This window comes from Teleopsis dalmanni, chromosome 2, assembly GCF_002237135.1.
Source record: "Teleopsis dalmanni isolate 2A chromosome 2, ASM223713v2, whole genome shotgun sequence".
Classification (NCBI taxonomy): Eukaryota; Metazoa; Arthropoda; class Insecta; order Diptera; family Diopsidae; genus Teleopsis; species Teleopsis dalmanni.
This window is the reverse complement of record NC_051847.1, coordinates 100525616-100541140: the sequence shown is the minus strand read 5'-3', so window position 1 is coordinate 100541140 and position 15525 is coordinate 100525616. Positions and strand designations below refer to the sequence as shown.

General features: G+C 31.1%; 1 protein-coding gene across 1 annotated transcript; it reads left to right on the top strand.

Annotated features, from left to right (window-relative positions):
• The first annotated feature begins 1393 nt into the window (after window positions 1-1393).
• Window positions 1394-12972, top strand: LOC119686068 (inhibin beta chain). The gene is made up of 4 exons (XM_038100524.1): window positions 1394-1654; window positions 2714-3310; window positions 10445-10674; window positions 11420-12972. Exons 1-4 carry the CDS (start codon window positions 1636-1638, stop codon window positions 12497-12499), a joined length of 1926 nt encoding a protein of 641 aa, XP_037956452.1. The 5' UTR covers window positions 1394-1635; the 3' UTR covers window positions 12500-12972.
• The last annotated feature ends 2553 nt before the right edge of the window (window positions 12973-15525 follow it).

Sequence of the window (15525 nt, the reverse complement as noted above, 5' to 3'; positions counted from 1 at the left end):
CAAAGCGTAGAAGAAAACTACTGTTTACATTCCCAGTGTAAACTACAGCAAAGACTATTTAATCAAATATTGCTTAACAAGGACTATTATTATTATTATTTAGATTGTAGTGTTCCCACATTGGCATTGCGCAAACTTATGCTTGCTAATACGTGTGAATCGATTACAACATCTTTCGGCAATCGCATTATATTTGTGCGTGCATATAATCATTATTTATATTATGCTTTTTCACCAATGAAACACTGCTCTAAGTATTGCGGCGAAATGTATCAACGACCCTGTCATCAGAAAGTAATGCATTCAGATGATTTAATTCCTACTAAACACAAAACACGAACACGAGATAAACAAGAGGATGATCTGAACAGACAAGACCAGCAGCCGAGCCAGCCTTTATACAAGCAGCAAGAAATCCATTCGCATCTTTATCAACAGCAGCAGGATTCATGCAAAGCCTGCAGTTGTTGCGATGTCAATTGTTGCTATTGTTGCTGCTGTTTTCGATGGTGTTACTGTTATTGTTACTGCTGTTGTTTTTGCTGCAGGTATTGCTGCTATTACTATTGCTGTTGTTACGTCTACTACAATTACCAATATATTTGCTCTACTCGACATTCACGCTGCAATTTTTGCTATTGTTGCTACTGTCCATATCAATATTGCAATTATATTAACACTTACGCTAAAAAAACAGCTCATTTACGCAAACAACTCGAAAAACAGAATCAACAGCAACAGAAACAACAAAAACAACAAAAACAACAAAAACAACAAAAACAACAGGCACAGACTTGTCATTTTTACTGGAATCAATCAATCAATGCCGATTCTTTGAAATGCAATCTTGAGTGTTGTACAGGAGATGGATATAATTCTTTTTTGCATAAGCAATTAAGCCACGATTTTATTTCTTCAGCTTCAATTATGCTCCGAGGGCTTCTTTTAACCCTCTGGAACTGTTTTTCTGCCTCAATATATCATAAAGGGCAAAGGCGACATTTTTTCTACATAATTCATATAAGAGATGTTAATATATTGAAATTGTGTGGTAATACAGTTCTTTGCTTTGTCTATTACAATATAAATAAAAATTTGAGTAAAACCTTTTTAATATGCTGCAAATATAATCATATGCGTCGCAGAAAACGAAGGAGATACAAGGGAAGACGACGGCGTCGAAGACGTAAGGTCAAAAAATTTTCAAACTACCAGTGGCTACATGTCGCATTGCAATTGCTGACATGTGGCGGAGAAAATAAAATAATGAAATTTTATATCAAGAAAGAAACTAAATTTCATAACAAATTAAACAATGTAAAAAATTTTTTATTATTTAACGCGTTTAAAACAATCAAAGAAAAAATATCAGGAAGAACAACATCAGAAGCAATTAAAAGAATAAGAATAATCAACTCATATAACCGAAAGCGAGTAAATATAAACCTCGCTTGGCTTTTTATTGGGCTTATTTGGATTAAAGCTCCGAAACTTACACACACCACCTCTACTACAAGTGAGGTATTATTAAACTGCAGCCAAGATGGAAAAAACTGTACTCACAAAGTTTTTGCTAATAACGTTCCTCCAAACAACGTAGCAGCTTTCCCAGAACCATATTTGTGGTTGAACATTATGTATTCTAAAAGACAGGGTAAGATTTCATTCCTCTGATAATACAGTTTTACGTTAAAATGTATGAAATTTTTATAGCTATATATATAAACCATAATTGTATTAAATTTCCTTTTATTACAGGGTGTTTCGTTCAAAAGTACTTTAACTTCGGGAGATAATTCCCAGGTCCAAGAAACGCTAAAGTACCGTACAGATTTGGAATATATTTCTATTAAAAAAAAAACATACATAAAAGTCAAATAATCTAAGAAATGATTCATTTAAATAATTTAGTCCATTAAATATCGTTTAATTTGATGTATAATATGTGTTTGTACTCCATGGATTCTGAAATGACGGCGGATTTCTCGGGAAATTATAATCATTGTTGGGGTACATCAATATGTGATGTTCCAAAATTATTTTTGGAGAAATTTTCACCTATCATACACCACTTATATTTTACGTTTTTCTAAAAAAAATTAAATAAATTGTTTAGGATTTTATCGAACAAAGCAGTAGATTCAGAAGCTAATTGCAACATACCAGAACCGATAGAACGGAAAGTTGTTAGCAAAAACTGTTGGTAACACTACACAGTATTAATACATGGAAAATTATATAAAAAATATGTACAGAAAGTTTGAAATAAATAAATAAAGCTTTCACAGAATGATTAAACATTTTGCACAAAAATCAATTTTGAACCACAGTAATTTAAATACCCGTTTAAGTATAAAAATCTTTGTTACAGATTTATGAATATAAAATGGACTAAATGTCGATATACGACTAAAGCAATTTAGGTTAGCAATTTTCATGACTAGTATCTCTTATATTTCTATATATGATATTTATACAATATTTGTATGATTGCATGTTTTTTTCGAATAAAGTTTCCTTTGACTTTTCTCGGTATCTCGGTAAATATTGAAATTAGACCCCCACATACTACTAAATTATTTAGTTTCTTGAGATATGGAATCATATTTCGACTTAAAATACTTTGAAAAGAAATAACCTGTAGATAGAAGGAATATTTATATTAATAATGCTTACGACAAATATTATAGATAAATTTTGTTTTTATTTATAGAAAGTAAGGCGCAAACAGATACGGATCGTCTAGAATCTATTAAAAAACAAATTCTTTCAAAGCTTGGTCTTACACAGAAGCCAAAGGTTTTCAATAAACTACCTAAGCAATATATTTGGGACACCCTTTATAGAGCTGATGGTGTAAACAGTGTCAGTGAGATGAACGGATTCACGCCTCATACTCGAACCATTGGCAGAATATTGCAAGGGGACAACTCTATGAATCACCAAAGTTTCAACGAACAATATTACTTAAATAACAAAGTGAGCAACTACAATCATAACTACGACACTTATATGACCAATGGAGCCGTATCGAATTCAAACTACTTAACTTTACTCCATTTAAAAAACAACACTAAAATATTTTCCAACTATATGCAAAAAGAGCAATATATTAAAAGCATCTTCAAAAAGGAGCAATTAAAAGACTACCCTACAGTCAACAAAAATACATATCTTTCCAATAATAATTACATCAATTTTAGCGCTCGAAGCACTAAAGATGTGTATCAAAATACACCTGAGCACATTTTTTTCGAAAATGAGGACTTTTTTGGAACAACACAGGAGGTGATTACGTTTGCAGAAGCTGGTAAGATCATTTTCTGAAATTTATAATTCGAATAAATTTTGTCATAAGTTGAATTATTAAATTCATAAGTATACTGTTTCTATATTTTTTTATTATTATTAATTATTTAAGAACAGATTTAAAATTTATTAAGGTAACCATCCAATATAGAGATATCAGTCTCTTGATAGGTTTACTTACAGGTCACTGTAAACTAGGGAACCATGCTAATAGATTAGGTCTTCCATTCAATCAAACATGTGGCAGCTGTAGGGAATATGAGAGCACCCCTCATCTACTATGTTTTTGCCCTGGTTATGCACGGTGGCGACACAATACTTTAGAAGCCCCCTTTCTTGAGAATCGTGATCAATTACAAGACCTGACAATAGTGGCTTCGCCAAAAGTTTTCGGTGGTTTTAAACCCTGAGTTTTCGTACAAATTTTAATTTTATTTTTTATATAATATTACATATCAGTTTTATTATGTGTTAAATTTAGTAAAAATTGCGCAAACCTGAAAGCTTATAGACAAATTTGATACATATGTATCATTACAAAATTATGTATATATGTATGTATCAACTGGACACAATACATATCAATCAACTTGAACTTGACACAATAAATTTAAATAAACTTTTTTTAAATTATTTTTTTTAAATTTGATTTACAGTACTATTCTGGCAACAATCACTGACTTCACCACATCCATTATTAAATAATTGGTTTGATCCTTTGCCATTCCTGTCACATTTGAAAGAGATATTAATTTAATGTCATAATTTTATGGCTCTCATAGCAAATCAAAACTTGACTGATAGTGAGATCATATCAATGAGTAAATATTATAAGTTAGACAATAAAATAATAATATTAAGATTATTAATAATATAATTGTTGCTATATATTATTATGTGTATTTTTGTCTGTTTGCTCATTAACCATTTCGATTAAAATTTCAATCCATAAACAAATACAGAATGTAGCATATCTGAATGAAATTTGTATGAAAAGTGATTATGTACTATAATCACAGATATGGACGGTAAACAAACCATACATGTCATATAATTTTAAAATTATTTTTATTTATATTATCGTCTCTGACCAGTTTGTCTCTTAAAGCTTAGTAAAATTTTTATTTAATATAATGATTCTATTAAAATCTCTTTACATTATTAAACTACAATGCCGCAAATCACAACTTTTCTTTATATTACTTGTACTAGAGGGCGCGAGGCAATTGTTTCTCAAATAAAATAATTAGAATTTAATGAACTATTTAATTTTATGTCCGAACAGTTGTTATATTCAAATATGGTTAGTATAATGATCGTTCATTTGATTATACCATATTTTACTTATTCTACACATTGCTTTACTAATATCAAAATTAAATACACATAGGTTTCATCTTGTTTTTTAGGGATCTAAAATTTATAATCTTTCACATACAACTACATACAGAGTATTTGTTGAAGAAATTAATAACCTTGGTTACTTTAGTAATTGTGGGCAAAATGTGACCACGAATAGCTGCAAATAAAATTAATATATTGTTAACGTTAACATTTTTATGTGGAAATTGAACTCATGGTTATCATGCATACATGTGTTTATTTTAGATTACCAACGCTTTCTTACACACATAGTTACGCTAGGATAGAGTACCTACTCTAATGCATTCGCAGTTTTCCTATTGCAACTACTCAATTTACAATACTTACAATACTTGCAATACTTAAAAAGTACAGTTCTAGATTAAAACAATAGAAGCAGAAGGAATATAAAGAGAGAACTCAGACTTCTATGAAATTTGTTGAATTATTAAAAACTGCATACTTGCAAGCAAATGCACATACTCATATACACATGTTTTTAAGGGCTATTGTCATACATATCTCTTCAGTAGATTGCACATACACATATTGAACTAACGTGCAACTCAATTAACTCTCATCGAGACAAACTATAGACACACGCACTTCACTATACAAGTCGAACACATTTATTGTAACCATCTTTAAGCTGTTTGTGTTTATGTTTTCATGTCTAGACTCTAGACTATTATACAACCATACTCTGTTGGTAATTATATTTGCTACCTCTTCTCTAAGCTAAAATCATTGTAATTTAAATATGTAAGAGTGTATAAGTCGGTCATCAACAACATTTCGTAGTACCCTACATGCTTTAACATGCGATGAATGTACGGATTGTGTTTATACGTTCGAGCTTAAATTATAACATTAAACTGAACTTTTTACGTCACTGATATTTAAAGAAAAATGTTTACTATATTGAAGATATTGAAGATATAAATTGTAGTTTTTTAGAATCTCAAGTATACACAGTCAGACCTTACTAACATCGACTTTCACATATGTACTAATAAAAGAAATTCAATTGTCCCTTCAGAGATAAAAACAAAGGGAATAATTGTAGAGGGTTTTTACTTCGTACTTGTAAAACTGTTGAAGCTTTTATATAACGTTCCTTATTATTATAGGTGCAAGCTAAGACTTGCGGGCAATAAATCTCTTAGATACGAAAATGTGACAAAATAAACACAAGTAAAAATATGGACGAGTGATAACTTACGTGTAAATGATTGTTCATGCACTTATCACCTCCTTGCGGTAGACAGGTAGACAGTTAGACAGGTAGACAGGCAGACAGTATTTTGTCTGTTCGCCAAGTAGTAACTCTGGTGAGTGCACTTCAAGCAGGCAAAAGTATTATATGCGGTATTATAACATTGTATAATAGGGTCATGTAAGGCAATATTATAAAAAGGGATTAAGCGAACTACAAGTATAAGATGCAATCGAGTAAAATCATTTCCGAATATTTTGAACACATCGTTACTACGCAACGTCCTAATAAAAAGTCTTATAAAGTCTTATAAATTGAACAATTTACAAATTATGATTTCGGTACTATTTCAAAGCAAATAATTAATTTGCTGTGCAACTCAAGTGTGTATCTTAAATTAAAAAACTAAATAAAAGTAAACAGCAAAATCGAATTGAAGAGTTTTGCTATTCTTTCAATATTGCATTTACATTTATTTCCTATATTCTGTTAGATTTGATGAAAACATAACTTCAACAATAGCATATTTTGGGAGTTTTTAAATTTTAATATATTAGATCAGATGCGATTGCGGGCCAATACAAATCACTGAACAGATTGGAGGCCCGCAGAAATTAATACATACGTTCATAGCCGCGGGTCGCATGGAGCCCGCGGGCCGTATTTTGCACAGCCCTGTATTAGATGATTGTTGACAAGAACAACCAACAGGAAAATGATCCCATATTTATTTTAATGGCTATCGATAGCACAACAAAAAAGTTAAGTTTGATTGACATGCAAAGAAACAAAAGGAATACTCGTGTTTTAAGTTATTTGCAACTAATCGGAGACTAAGAACAACTTTGTTTAAAAACTAATTACATTTTCAAACAATAGAAATAATAATAATCAACTAGGGTTGTAGTCAGATTTCTTTCCAGCACACGATACAAGTACGTATCCAAATTCATACTCCTAAAGGATATGTTAGGCAGGCGATCATATGACCTTTTCTAATCCAAATTTTTACTCCTTTAAATGATAAAACTCATTAAACGAAAAATATTATGTAATTTAAAATAATTATTTAATAAATAAATAAAATTAAAGATCAGCCTCTGAAAATATTGAAAAATAACGATATCGAGTATAAGAACAAAAAAAATGATTTATATTTCTGTTTTTAATATATTAACTAGGACTAAATAAAATAAAATTTTTAATTTAAAAAAGAAAACTACAGGAAGCTAGTAATAAGGAATTATCTCAAAAGTCTCAAAAAGAAATTTTTAAGTTACACTATGGTCACACACTATGGTATTTAAAGCATGATACAAGCGTTTGTCCAATACACTTGAAGTATGTCTTGCGTTAATGACGATATGATTAATCTTATTTTGTATTGATTGATCAAGACGGTGTCACGTTGGCATGTGAATATCTGGACTGAGTTTGAAAGTTTTCCGCTAACCACAAAACTGCACCTGAAATCCCATCTGTTTACTTGGCAGGTGTAGGAGCTATCACTCTTTGTTCCTTTAGAGCAGTCTTATCCTGTCCATTGAATGCTCCGGATAGCAGTGACGTCAGGCTTACACTTATTGAGGGCTTCTGCCAATCAGGTAGAGGTACCTTTCTTATGGAGAGCTTGGACATATCTATTAATAGTGATCCATAAAACTCTTGCGGGCTTGATCAGTATTTGGTTGCCATTTCCGTGACTGTTTCATGTATCTATATGTCGGCTGACTTTATGGGAGGATATTAAATCTTGTGCACAATCTAAACTTAAAATTCTTAGGATGTGACTCATTGTGTGCACTATTAGTTGATTACTCAGTGGTTGCCACGTGAAGGCTGGATTGAGGACATGGATTGTGCTGTCATTTTGTTAATTTAAAAGCTTAATGGCATCAAACACGTTGCTATGACTATACTCTCTGAGGAGTACGCGCTTAATCATGTGAGGTTTGATCTCAATCTGTTGCCCAATGTCAATTATATTCATAAAAGGCCACAATTCAATGGCTCCACAAAAAGTCTATGCACGTCTAGGTCAAGCGCGTACATAGTTATATTTTCTACTCGACAGACCCTATTTTGTAGCTGATAATTATAATTTGATTTATAGATAATCTTTTTGTGTAGAATTTATGTTATAATTACAAACTATATAAGTTAGTAATATACTCATTTTATTACATTCGGTTTTTTATATTGATTTTACACAATACTTTTGTGAATATTTCAGCACTAACAGTAATCTCAAACCATTTATTTGATATTTCATTTCAATCAAGATATAAGTTAAAGTATATTTATTAACATTATAGGTATATTGAGTTAAATGAATCAAAATTAATTGCATCACACACAATTTATATTGAACAAGGTGGTGTTAGTTCGGCTATTATTACACTACGACTACAATTGCTAGACCTTACATCAGTTACTGTAAAGTCAGTAAAATTTATATTCATGAGGTGCATGACTGCGGTTAAAGCAAGAACACTCATCTATAATGAAAGAAACCAAAGAATTGGATGTCACAATTCTGCAGAAACCAAATCCTGTTGCGACTATTTGAAGTGGATGTCACAATTCTGCAGAAACCAAATCCTGTTGCGACTATTTGAAGTGGATGTCACAATTCTGCAGACTGATTGACATCACTGGATGCATCTTATATCCTGTATACGACATTGTATCCAAATTGTCAATAAGGCTTCCTCCAAAATGTTTATGGTGACAAGTTCAACAGTAAAATAACCGTTTGTTAGGTTTCTTCGCAAAGTTTAAGATGTCACGGAGCTTGGCGCTGTCCAAATTAGTAATTCTGTTATGCAAATAATGAACAAATTAGTTTGGTGCAGTCTATATTATGTTGATATCTATTTTAGATGCAGAAAAATGAAGTCCATATTTTTCCCAACTGAAAGATGAGATTTTGTATTAAAACAACTTTCAACAGTTGACTCAGTTTTGTTTGAACGCACATATTATACAGTTTTTCTATTATAAAGGCGAAAACGCAAACCAGGCGGTTGAAAATATAAATAGTGTTTATGGTCCTGATACTGTAACAGACAATTCTGCTTAATTCTGGTTTCGTCAATTCCGTTTCGGTAATTTCGATCTCAAAGATCCACCAGGCACTGGAAGGCCAATTTTCGAAAATGTCAATAAAATAATGAAAATTGTCGAGTCTAACCATAACGGTACATGATATAAACACTGTTTCGATTGCACAAAAAACCGTTAGAATCAGATACAAAAGAAAAGTTTGGACAACGATGTATGGATGCCACACGAGTTAGTGCAAAAAACCTAATGGACCGAATTTCCATCTGCAAATCGCTGCGGAATTGCACAGAAACTGGCCTATTGCTGAAACGGTTGGTGACTGGTGATGAAAAGTGATGGCTGATCACTTACGACAACGTCGAGCGAAAATGTTCGTGGTCGAAGAAGGGTCAGTGATCTGAAACGGTGGCCAAGCCAGTATAAACTGCCACGAAACTGCTGTTTGGCTGTGAGTTCGGTGGAATTGACAGGGAATCATCTACTATGAGCTCTTTCCCAAAGCAAAATTCTGAAGTCGGAAATGTTCTGTCAACAATTGCAGCGTCTGAAGAAAGCAATCGCCCAGAAACAGCCAGCATTGGGCAATTGGAGAGGAATTGTGTTCCATCAAAACAACGCCAGACCATACACATCGATAATGACTCCCCAAAAACTCCGGGAGCTTGGTTAGGAAGTTCTTATGCATCCACATTATAGTTCAAACCTGGCCCAAGTTATTCCCTTCTGTTCCTGTCCATGGCGAATGATGGAAAAAGTTTCTGGTGAAAAATGCGTTTCCTGGACTTTAGAGAAAACTTAATATTTAATATAATTTACACATGAACTTTCCAATTAATTTTCTGGCAACAATAAACTTTGTACACTAAACTTAATTTAAGTATTTCTTAACTCAAAACCATTCGTTGTTGTTTCAAAAGAAGTTGCTGCCCTTTGTAAATCAAAGCAGTGCACTGCACTAAACTGTTGAATAATGCATTAGGGGTGTTCAGACGTAACGTTGCAACTCGGTAATTGGTAAAGTGATAAAATGTCAATGACTGAACGCCATTTTTAAATTATTTTTCGGTAGTGTTGTGCAATTGATCTTGGAGAGTTATTGATTTGGCATGAGGAAATATGAAAAAATAAAATTATGATTTATATAAAACTTTCTCTTTTTTTAATTATATATTTAACTTAAAACAATTATATATTGTTTTAAGTTAATTTTTTAACGCTTATGTTTTTCCGACTACCAAGAAGCCTCTGTTATTCGTTAACGCGGTAATGTTGGTATTTCATTAAAACAAATATACATAATATACATAAAATATTATGTCTTCGAAAACTGGATTCGAATCGTATAATGAGATGTCAGACATCAGATATATTTTCCTTATCATTAATATATAGGAATCGTTATACGCAATTAATGTAGTGAAAAGTAAACTAGGATTTACAAACATGATCATATCATCACTTAATACTCGTTTTTAATTTTGGTTGTTGCAGGAACAAAATATAAAAAACATCGGTTGATAGAATTTTCAGCGCAGATAAAAAACGTTCCTAGCCAGAAGTCATTCATTCGGAATGCGATGATACATATTCGAATTGGTAAGCATGCAGGCAATGTAGCCAAATATGTATTGAATCAAAAGCACAAAATACGGAAATCTCAGTCAAATGCGAAACTAAAAGTTTGGATTTTTCAAGTGATTACCAGTAATCTTACACTAAAAGTAAGTATTTTTGAACTTATACTTATATGGTATGTACAATATGTAAATATTTAGCACTTATTAAAATCGTGTAAAAACTACAAACAAAACTCCGTTTTGGAAAAAATTATGAAGAAAATTGGTGTGATTTTATTAATTTTATAATCAACCACCTAATAATAATAACTAAATGAAGGGGGTTTTTCAGAGATCATAATAATATCCATAAAATGGATTAATTTGGAAGATAAATGTATGCTATGTTTGAGTATAATATTGGGAGTAAGAGTATGGGCCATGTTATGTAGAGTATCTCAGGCACGACATGAGTAAAATTGTTGTAGTTTTCAATGCAATTTTTAAAAGTGAGAGTGAGAGAAAAAAAATATGTCGGCATTTTCGTCATAGACCAAGAGAACCAATTTTGCCGTGTTCAAAACACTCTACATAACATGGCCCTATGCAAAAGTTGGTTTTCAAGTGGTTTCATATTTCGGGTTTATCTAAATAGACCAATGGAGAACAAAAAGACGTCCCATGGAGGACTACAATGTCTATTCACGTTAAAAAGACTACAAATAGTTTTCAATAGAAAGAGTACTCGTATTGCTAACTTAAGAATGAGACCTCTAAAAAATACTCTTCACTTTTCTATAACAATAAAAATAAAATAAATTTATATAATTTATTTATAAACTTTTAGTTGCGAGTTTACTTTATAAAATTTTTAGATTACTACACTAATAAAACATTTTTTATCATTTAGGGCTTCGATGAATTTGCAAGACTTCGCGCTTCGTTTAATGTTGACACCAAACGATTAGGGTGGCAGAAATTTGATTTAACTCAAACAGTAAATGATTGGTATGCCAATAACGTTTCAGAGAAACTAAAACTGTTAATTGATTGTACTGGATGTGGCAGGGAGTATGAACTGTATTTATTTGATGAAGTAAAAGCCCCAGAAAATATACAAAGAAGTGAACAGAAGCAGAAACAGTCTGAACAACAACAGATCCAGAACCAGAACCAGAACCTGAACCACAACCAGAACCAGAACCTGAACCAGAACCAACAAAATTTTCGTTATAAGAAGATGAATATATTTTTTCACAACAAACATAAAGAAAAAATTAAAAATAAAAATTTCCCAGATAAAAATAAAGCTGAAGGCAGTCTTAAAGGCGATTATATTAAGAAAAATATGAAAGATGGCACAGAGATAAACCAATATGTAAATAATTTAGATTACAGTTTGCCCCCTACGATAGGTATAACAAAGCAAAATAATGATAACTGTTTAGAAATGAATCATTGCAAATATAAAAATTTTAATTTATTTTCTGGACAAGATTCATTACTTTCTTCACCAAAACTAACACAGTTAAATATTAATAACACTGAAACGGGAGCGTCATTGAAATTGCAGCAAGATCTTAATCCAAACCGTCCATTTCTAGTTTTACGAACTGAAACAAAACGTTTGCGACGTGTTCGCAGACGAGCTGTAGACTGCTCTGGTGCCATGCATGGCCAGTGTTGTAAGGAATCCTTCTATGTGTCTTTTAAAGCACTTGGTTGGGACGATTGGATAATCGCACCCAGAGGTTACTTTGCAAACTATTGTAGAGGCGATTGCACTGGTCCATTCCGTACGCCTGATACCTTTCAAACTTTTCACGCTCACTTTATTGAAGAATACCGCAAAATGGGTCTATTAAATGGGATGAAACCATGCTGTGCCCCAGTAAAATTTTCAAGCATGTCTTTAATATACTATGGCGATGACGGTATTATTAAAAGAGACTTACCAAAAATGGTTATTGATGAATGCGGCTGCCCATAGAAACAAATACATTTATTTTTGTTTTGGGTTTTCGAATGTAAACAAGCCGTGAATTACTCATTTTATTCGCTGAATATAAACTTTAAAAAATTAATTACAAATTCTAGTTATTGTATATTACTGAAATGTTGCATAAACAGTATGCAACAGTACAGAGAGAAGTAAAAAATCAGCGAAATTCATGTCCATTTATAATATTTACTAAATTTTAGTTGAACCCAGTATGAACAAGGCGGAAAAAATTAGGCGAATAATATTGTACCATCATTACATATCAAGTCCTTAATTACGCACTTGTTAATTTTCACACTTAAGAGGACAAATAAATGTTCAGTCATAAAAACGTCTTGCACGTTGGGGTTCCTATGCAATCATAGGTTCTTTAAAATCTAAAAAAAATTAGAAGTCAATGCAATCAAATGCCGATGTCACTATTATTCCTCTTGGTTTTTGCTATATTCTTTGATGTGTAGCACCCATATATATAAATAGATAAATATCCATTTAAGGAATAAGAATGCAAAATGAAAAATAAATTAAGGTGACTACGTTAAACGATAAGTCAGATTAAAACTGATTCGAAAATATTATTATTTAAAAAAATATTTAGACTATCTTTTCACGTTTTTATTATATGAATATGAATAATTTCAATTCTCTTATCATGCACGTAATTATCACTTTTTTATTATTATTAAAAATGAATAATATAATCAAAGGTTTTAAAAATAATAACTTATTAAAGGAGTTAGCCCGTGATATTCAAGAAATCATTGAACCGCGTAGATACAGTATCCGCGTAATAATTTCTATCAACCTGTCATTTTCTCGTTTAATAATCATTATATTGTGCAGACCAAAAAATTATGACGTATTTCTACTAATTTATTTATATTAAAAACAAATATTAATCAAATAATGGTAATAACATGTTACCATGTTTCAAAAGTAGTTTTGAAGACACCAGAACTTGCACAAGTGGAAATCCAAAATTTAATTATTTAATTTAATTATTTAATTTAATTATTTAATTTAATTATATTTTATGTAGCCTCTCGTTGCATTATTGGACATGTTGAGTATTCAATTGTCGATAGTACACATTTGGAACATTCGTATTTGGTTTATTGATAGCACTTAAACGTAATGCTTTTAAATTCCACCGCACTAAGACCTAAGACCATAACCTTCCTTTTATGAAGATCTCTTTTTATAATCGTTCCAGACATTTTTGTAAAGAATCCACTTATCAGTTAGTCGCTTTAAGAAAGCATTTTTACCTTATATGTAAGCATAACCCAGATGTTAATGTGTGCTGTCAAATGAACTTCGTCGAGTTCTAAATCATTTGCATGAAATGTTATTATGGAGCTAACATTATTATTAACATATGAAGCTAACGTTATTATGGACCATTATCACCGCAGATTTTATGGAAGTTCTCTTAAACTTGCACTGATGTGCAGTCTTCCCTTGGAGGACAATCAAATCACTTAATTTTTTTTTAATGAAACTAGAATTGTCAATATTTCTAAAAGTTCACTAATGTAATCTGATGCAAACATGCATCATGACTTTTTCAACAAGATAATATATATTAAAATGTATTAAATATATTTCATATTTTTAATTGTTTCGCTGGCGTACAGAGAGCGTGAAAATCTGATTTATTTATAATCTTGTAATCAACTGGTGTAAACTTATTGTACAATACACTAAATTACGATATATTCTTAAGAGAGTTAAAATAAAAATAAAAGCAATAGAAAGTGGTTGTGGATGGTTATCATAGGGAAATTACGTACCTACGCAAAATTAGTTATGCTTTCAATTCAAGAGTTAACATTTCAACAATTCTTCCATTTCTTATTTAATTGAAAGAGTTTCATATTAAATAAATAGTAATTGAATAATAGCGATCAGATAAGGGATAGAGTCTGTGCTAGAGAGTTTTTGTGTATCTGCTGTAAATATATAAGTATTTGAAAATATTCCGGTGACTATAATTGTACATATTCCATGTTTCTAGAATACTCTGCCTTAGTTGACACATTCAAACGAGCGATTGTCAAACGAAATTGTATAAATGACATTGAAATCTCTAACTATAAACGTTTTAAATACGTATTGAATATCTATCGCCAATACTAAATTTTCTTCAGAATGGAGTTTAAAGCCATTTAAGCTTATGTTAGAAAAGTTTGGCATATTTAAAAAAAAAAATTAGTATATCTTCTACAATGGATTTTGTTAATATTTTGTTTGTTGGACTGCCGTAATTCACTTTCATTTCGAGTTTATTCTTGACACAACTTCTTATGCAATTTCTCAAGGATGAGTAGAGTTCATTCCTTCTATTGAAATATTTCTATTGAAATATATGCGCGTACAGATTTGATACTCTACAATATTGCACGCTCTGAAGTCACTATATAGCATAAGCAAAGATGTAGAAACAGTTTTGATGTTGACAACTTTAATAAATATACATATGTATGTATGTACCCATATAGTTATTCACACTTTGGACTAATTTTTCAGTTTGTTTTGATGAAAGCGGTTACTTGGTATTTCTGAACTCAGTGCTTTTAGCACTCCTGTATACCATATTGGTTTTATATGATTATCGCATATCGTGAACTGTTCTAATGAACAGATAGATATATTTAGCAGTTGGATTAACAGTTGGCTTAAAAAATTGTTTTCCTTATTAGGGGTCAAAAGTTGTTATCTTATCTAAAATTGAAAAATAACGTTTATGTGCAATTTTCTTTATATTACTTCATTACTCACTAATTTCAATTCATTGGAAGGCAGTTTTTCAGTTAGTATTTAGATTTCTCCTTTTGAGAACAGCCAATATATTGATAACCAAGTTTAACAAATGTTTAATACTAACTGCTTTCTTAGCCTTAATTGAGTAAAAATACGTTTTCTAAATATAATAAATTTTGTGAATAAATATGTTACAATTTAAAATATGATTAATATATTATTAGCGAATACATTGAGAATAATTATGCTTC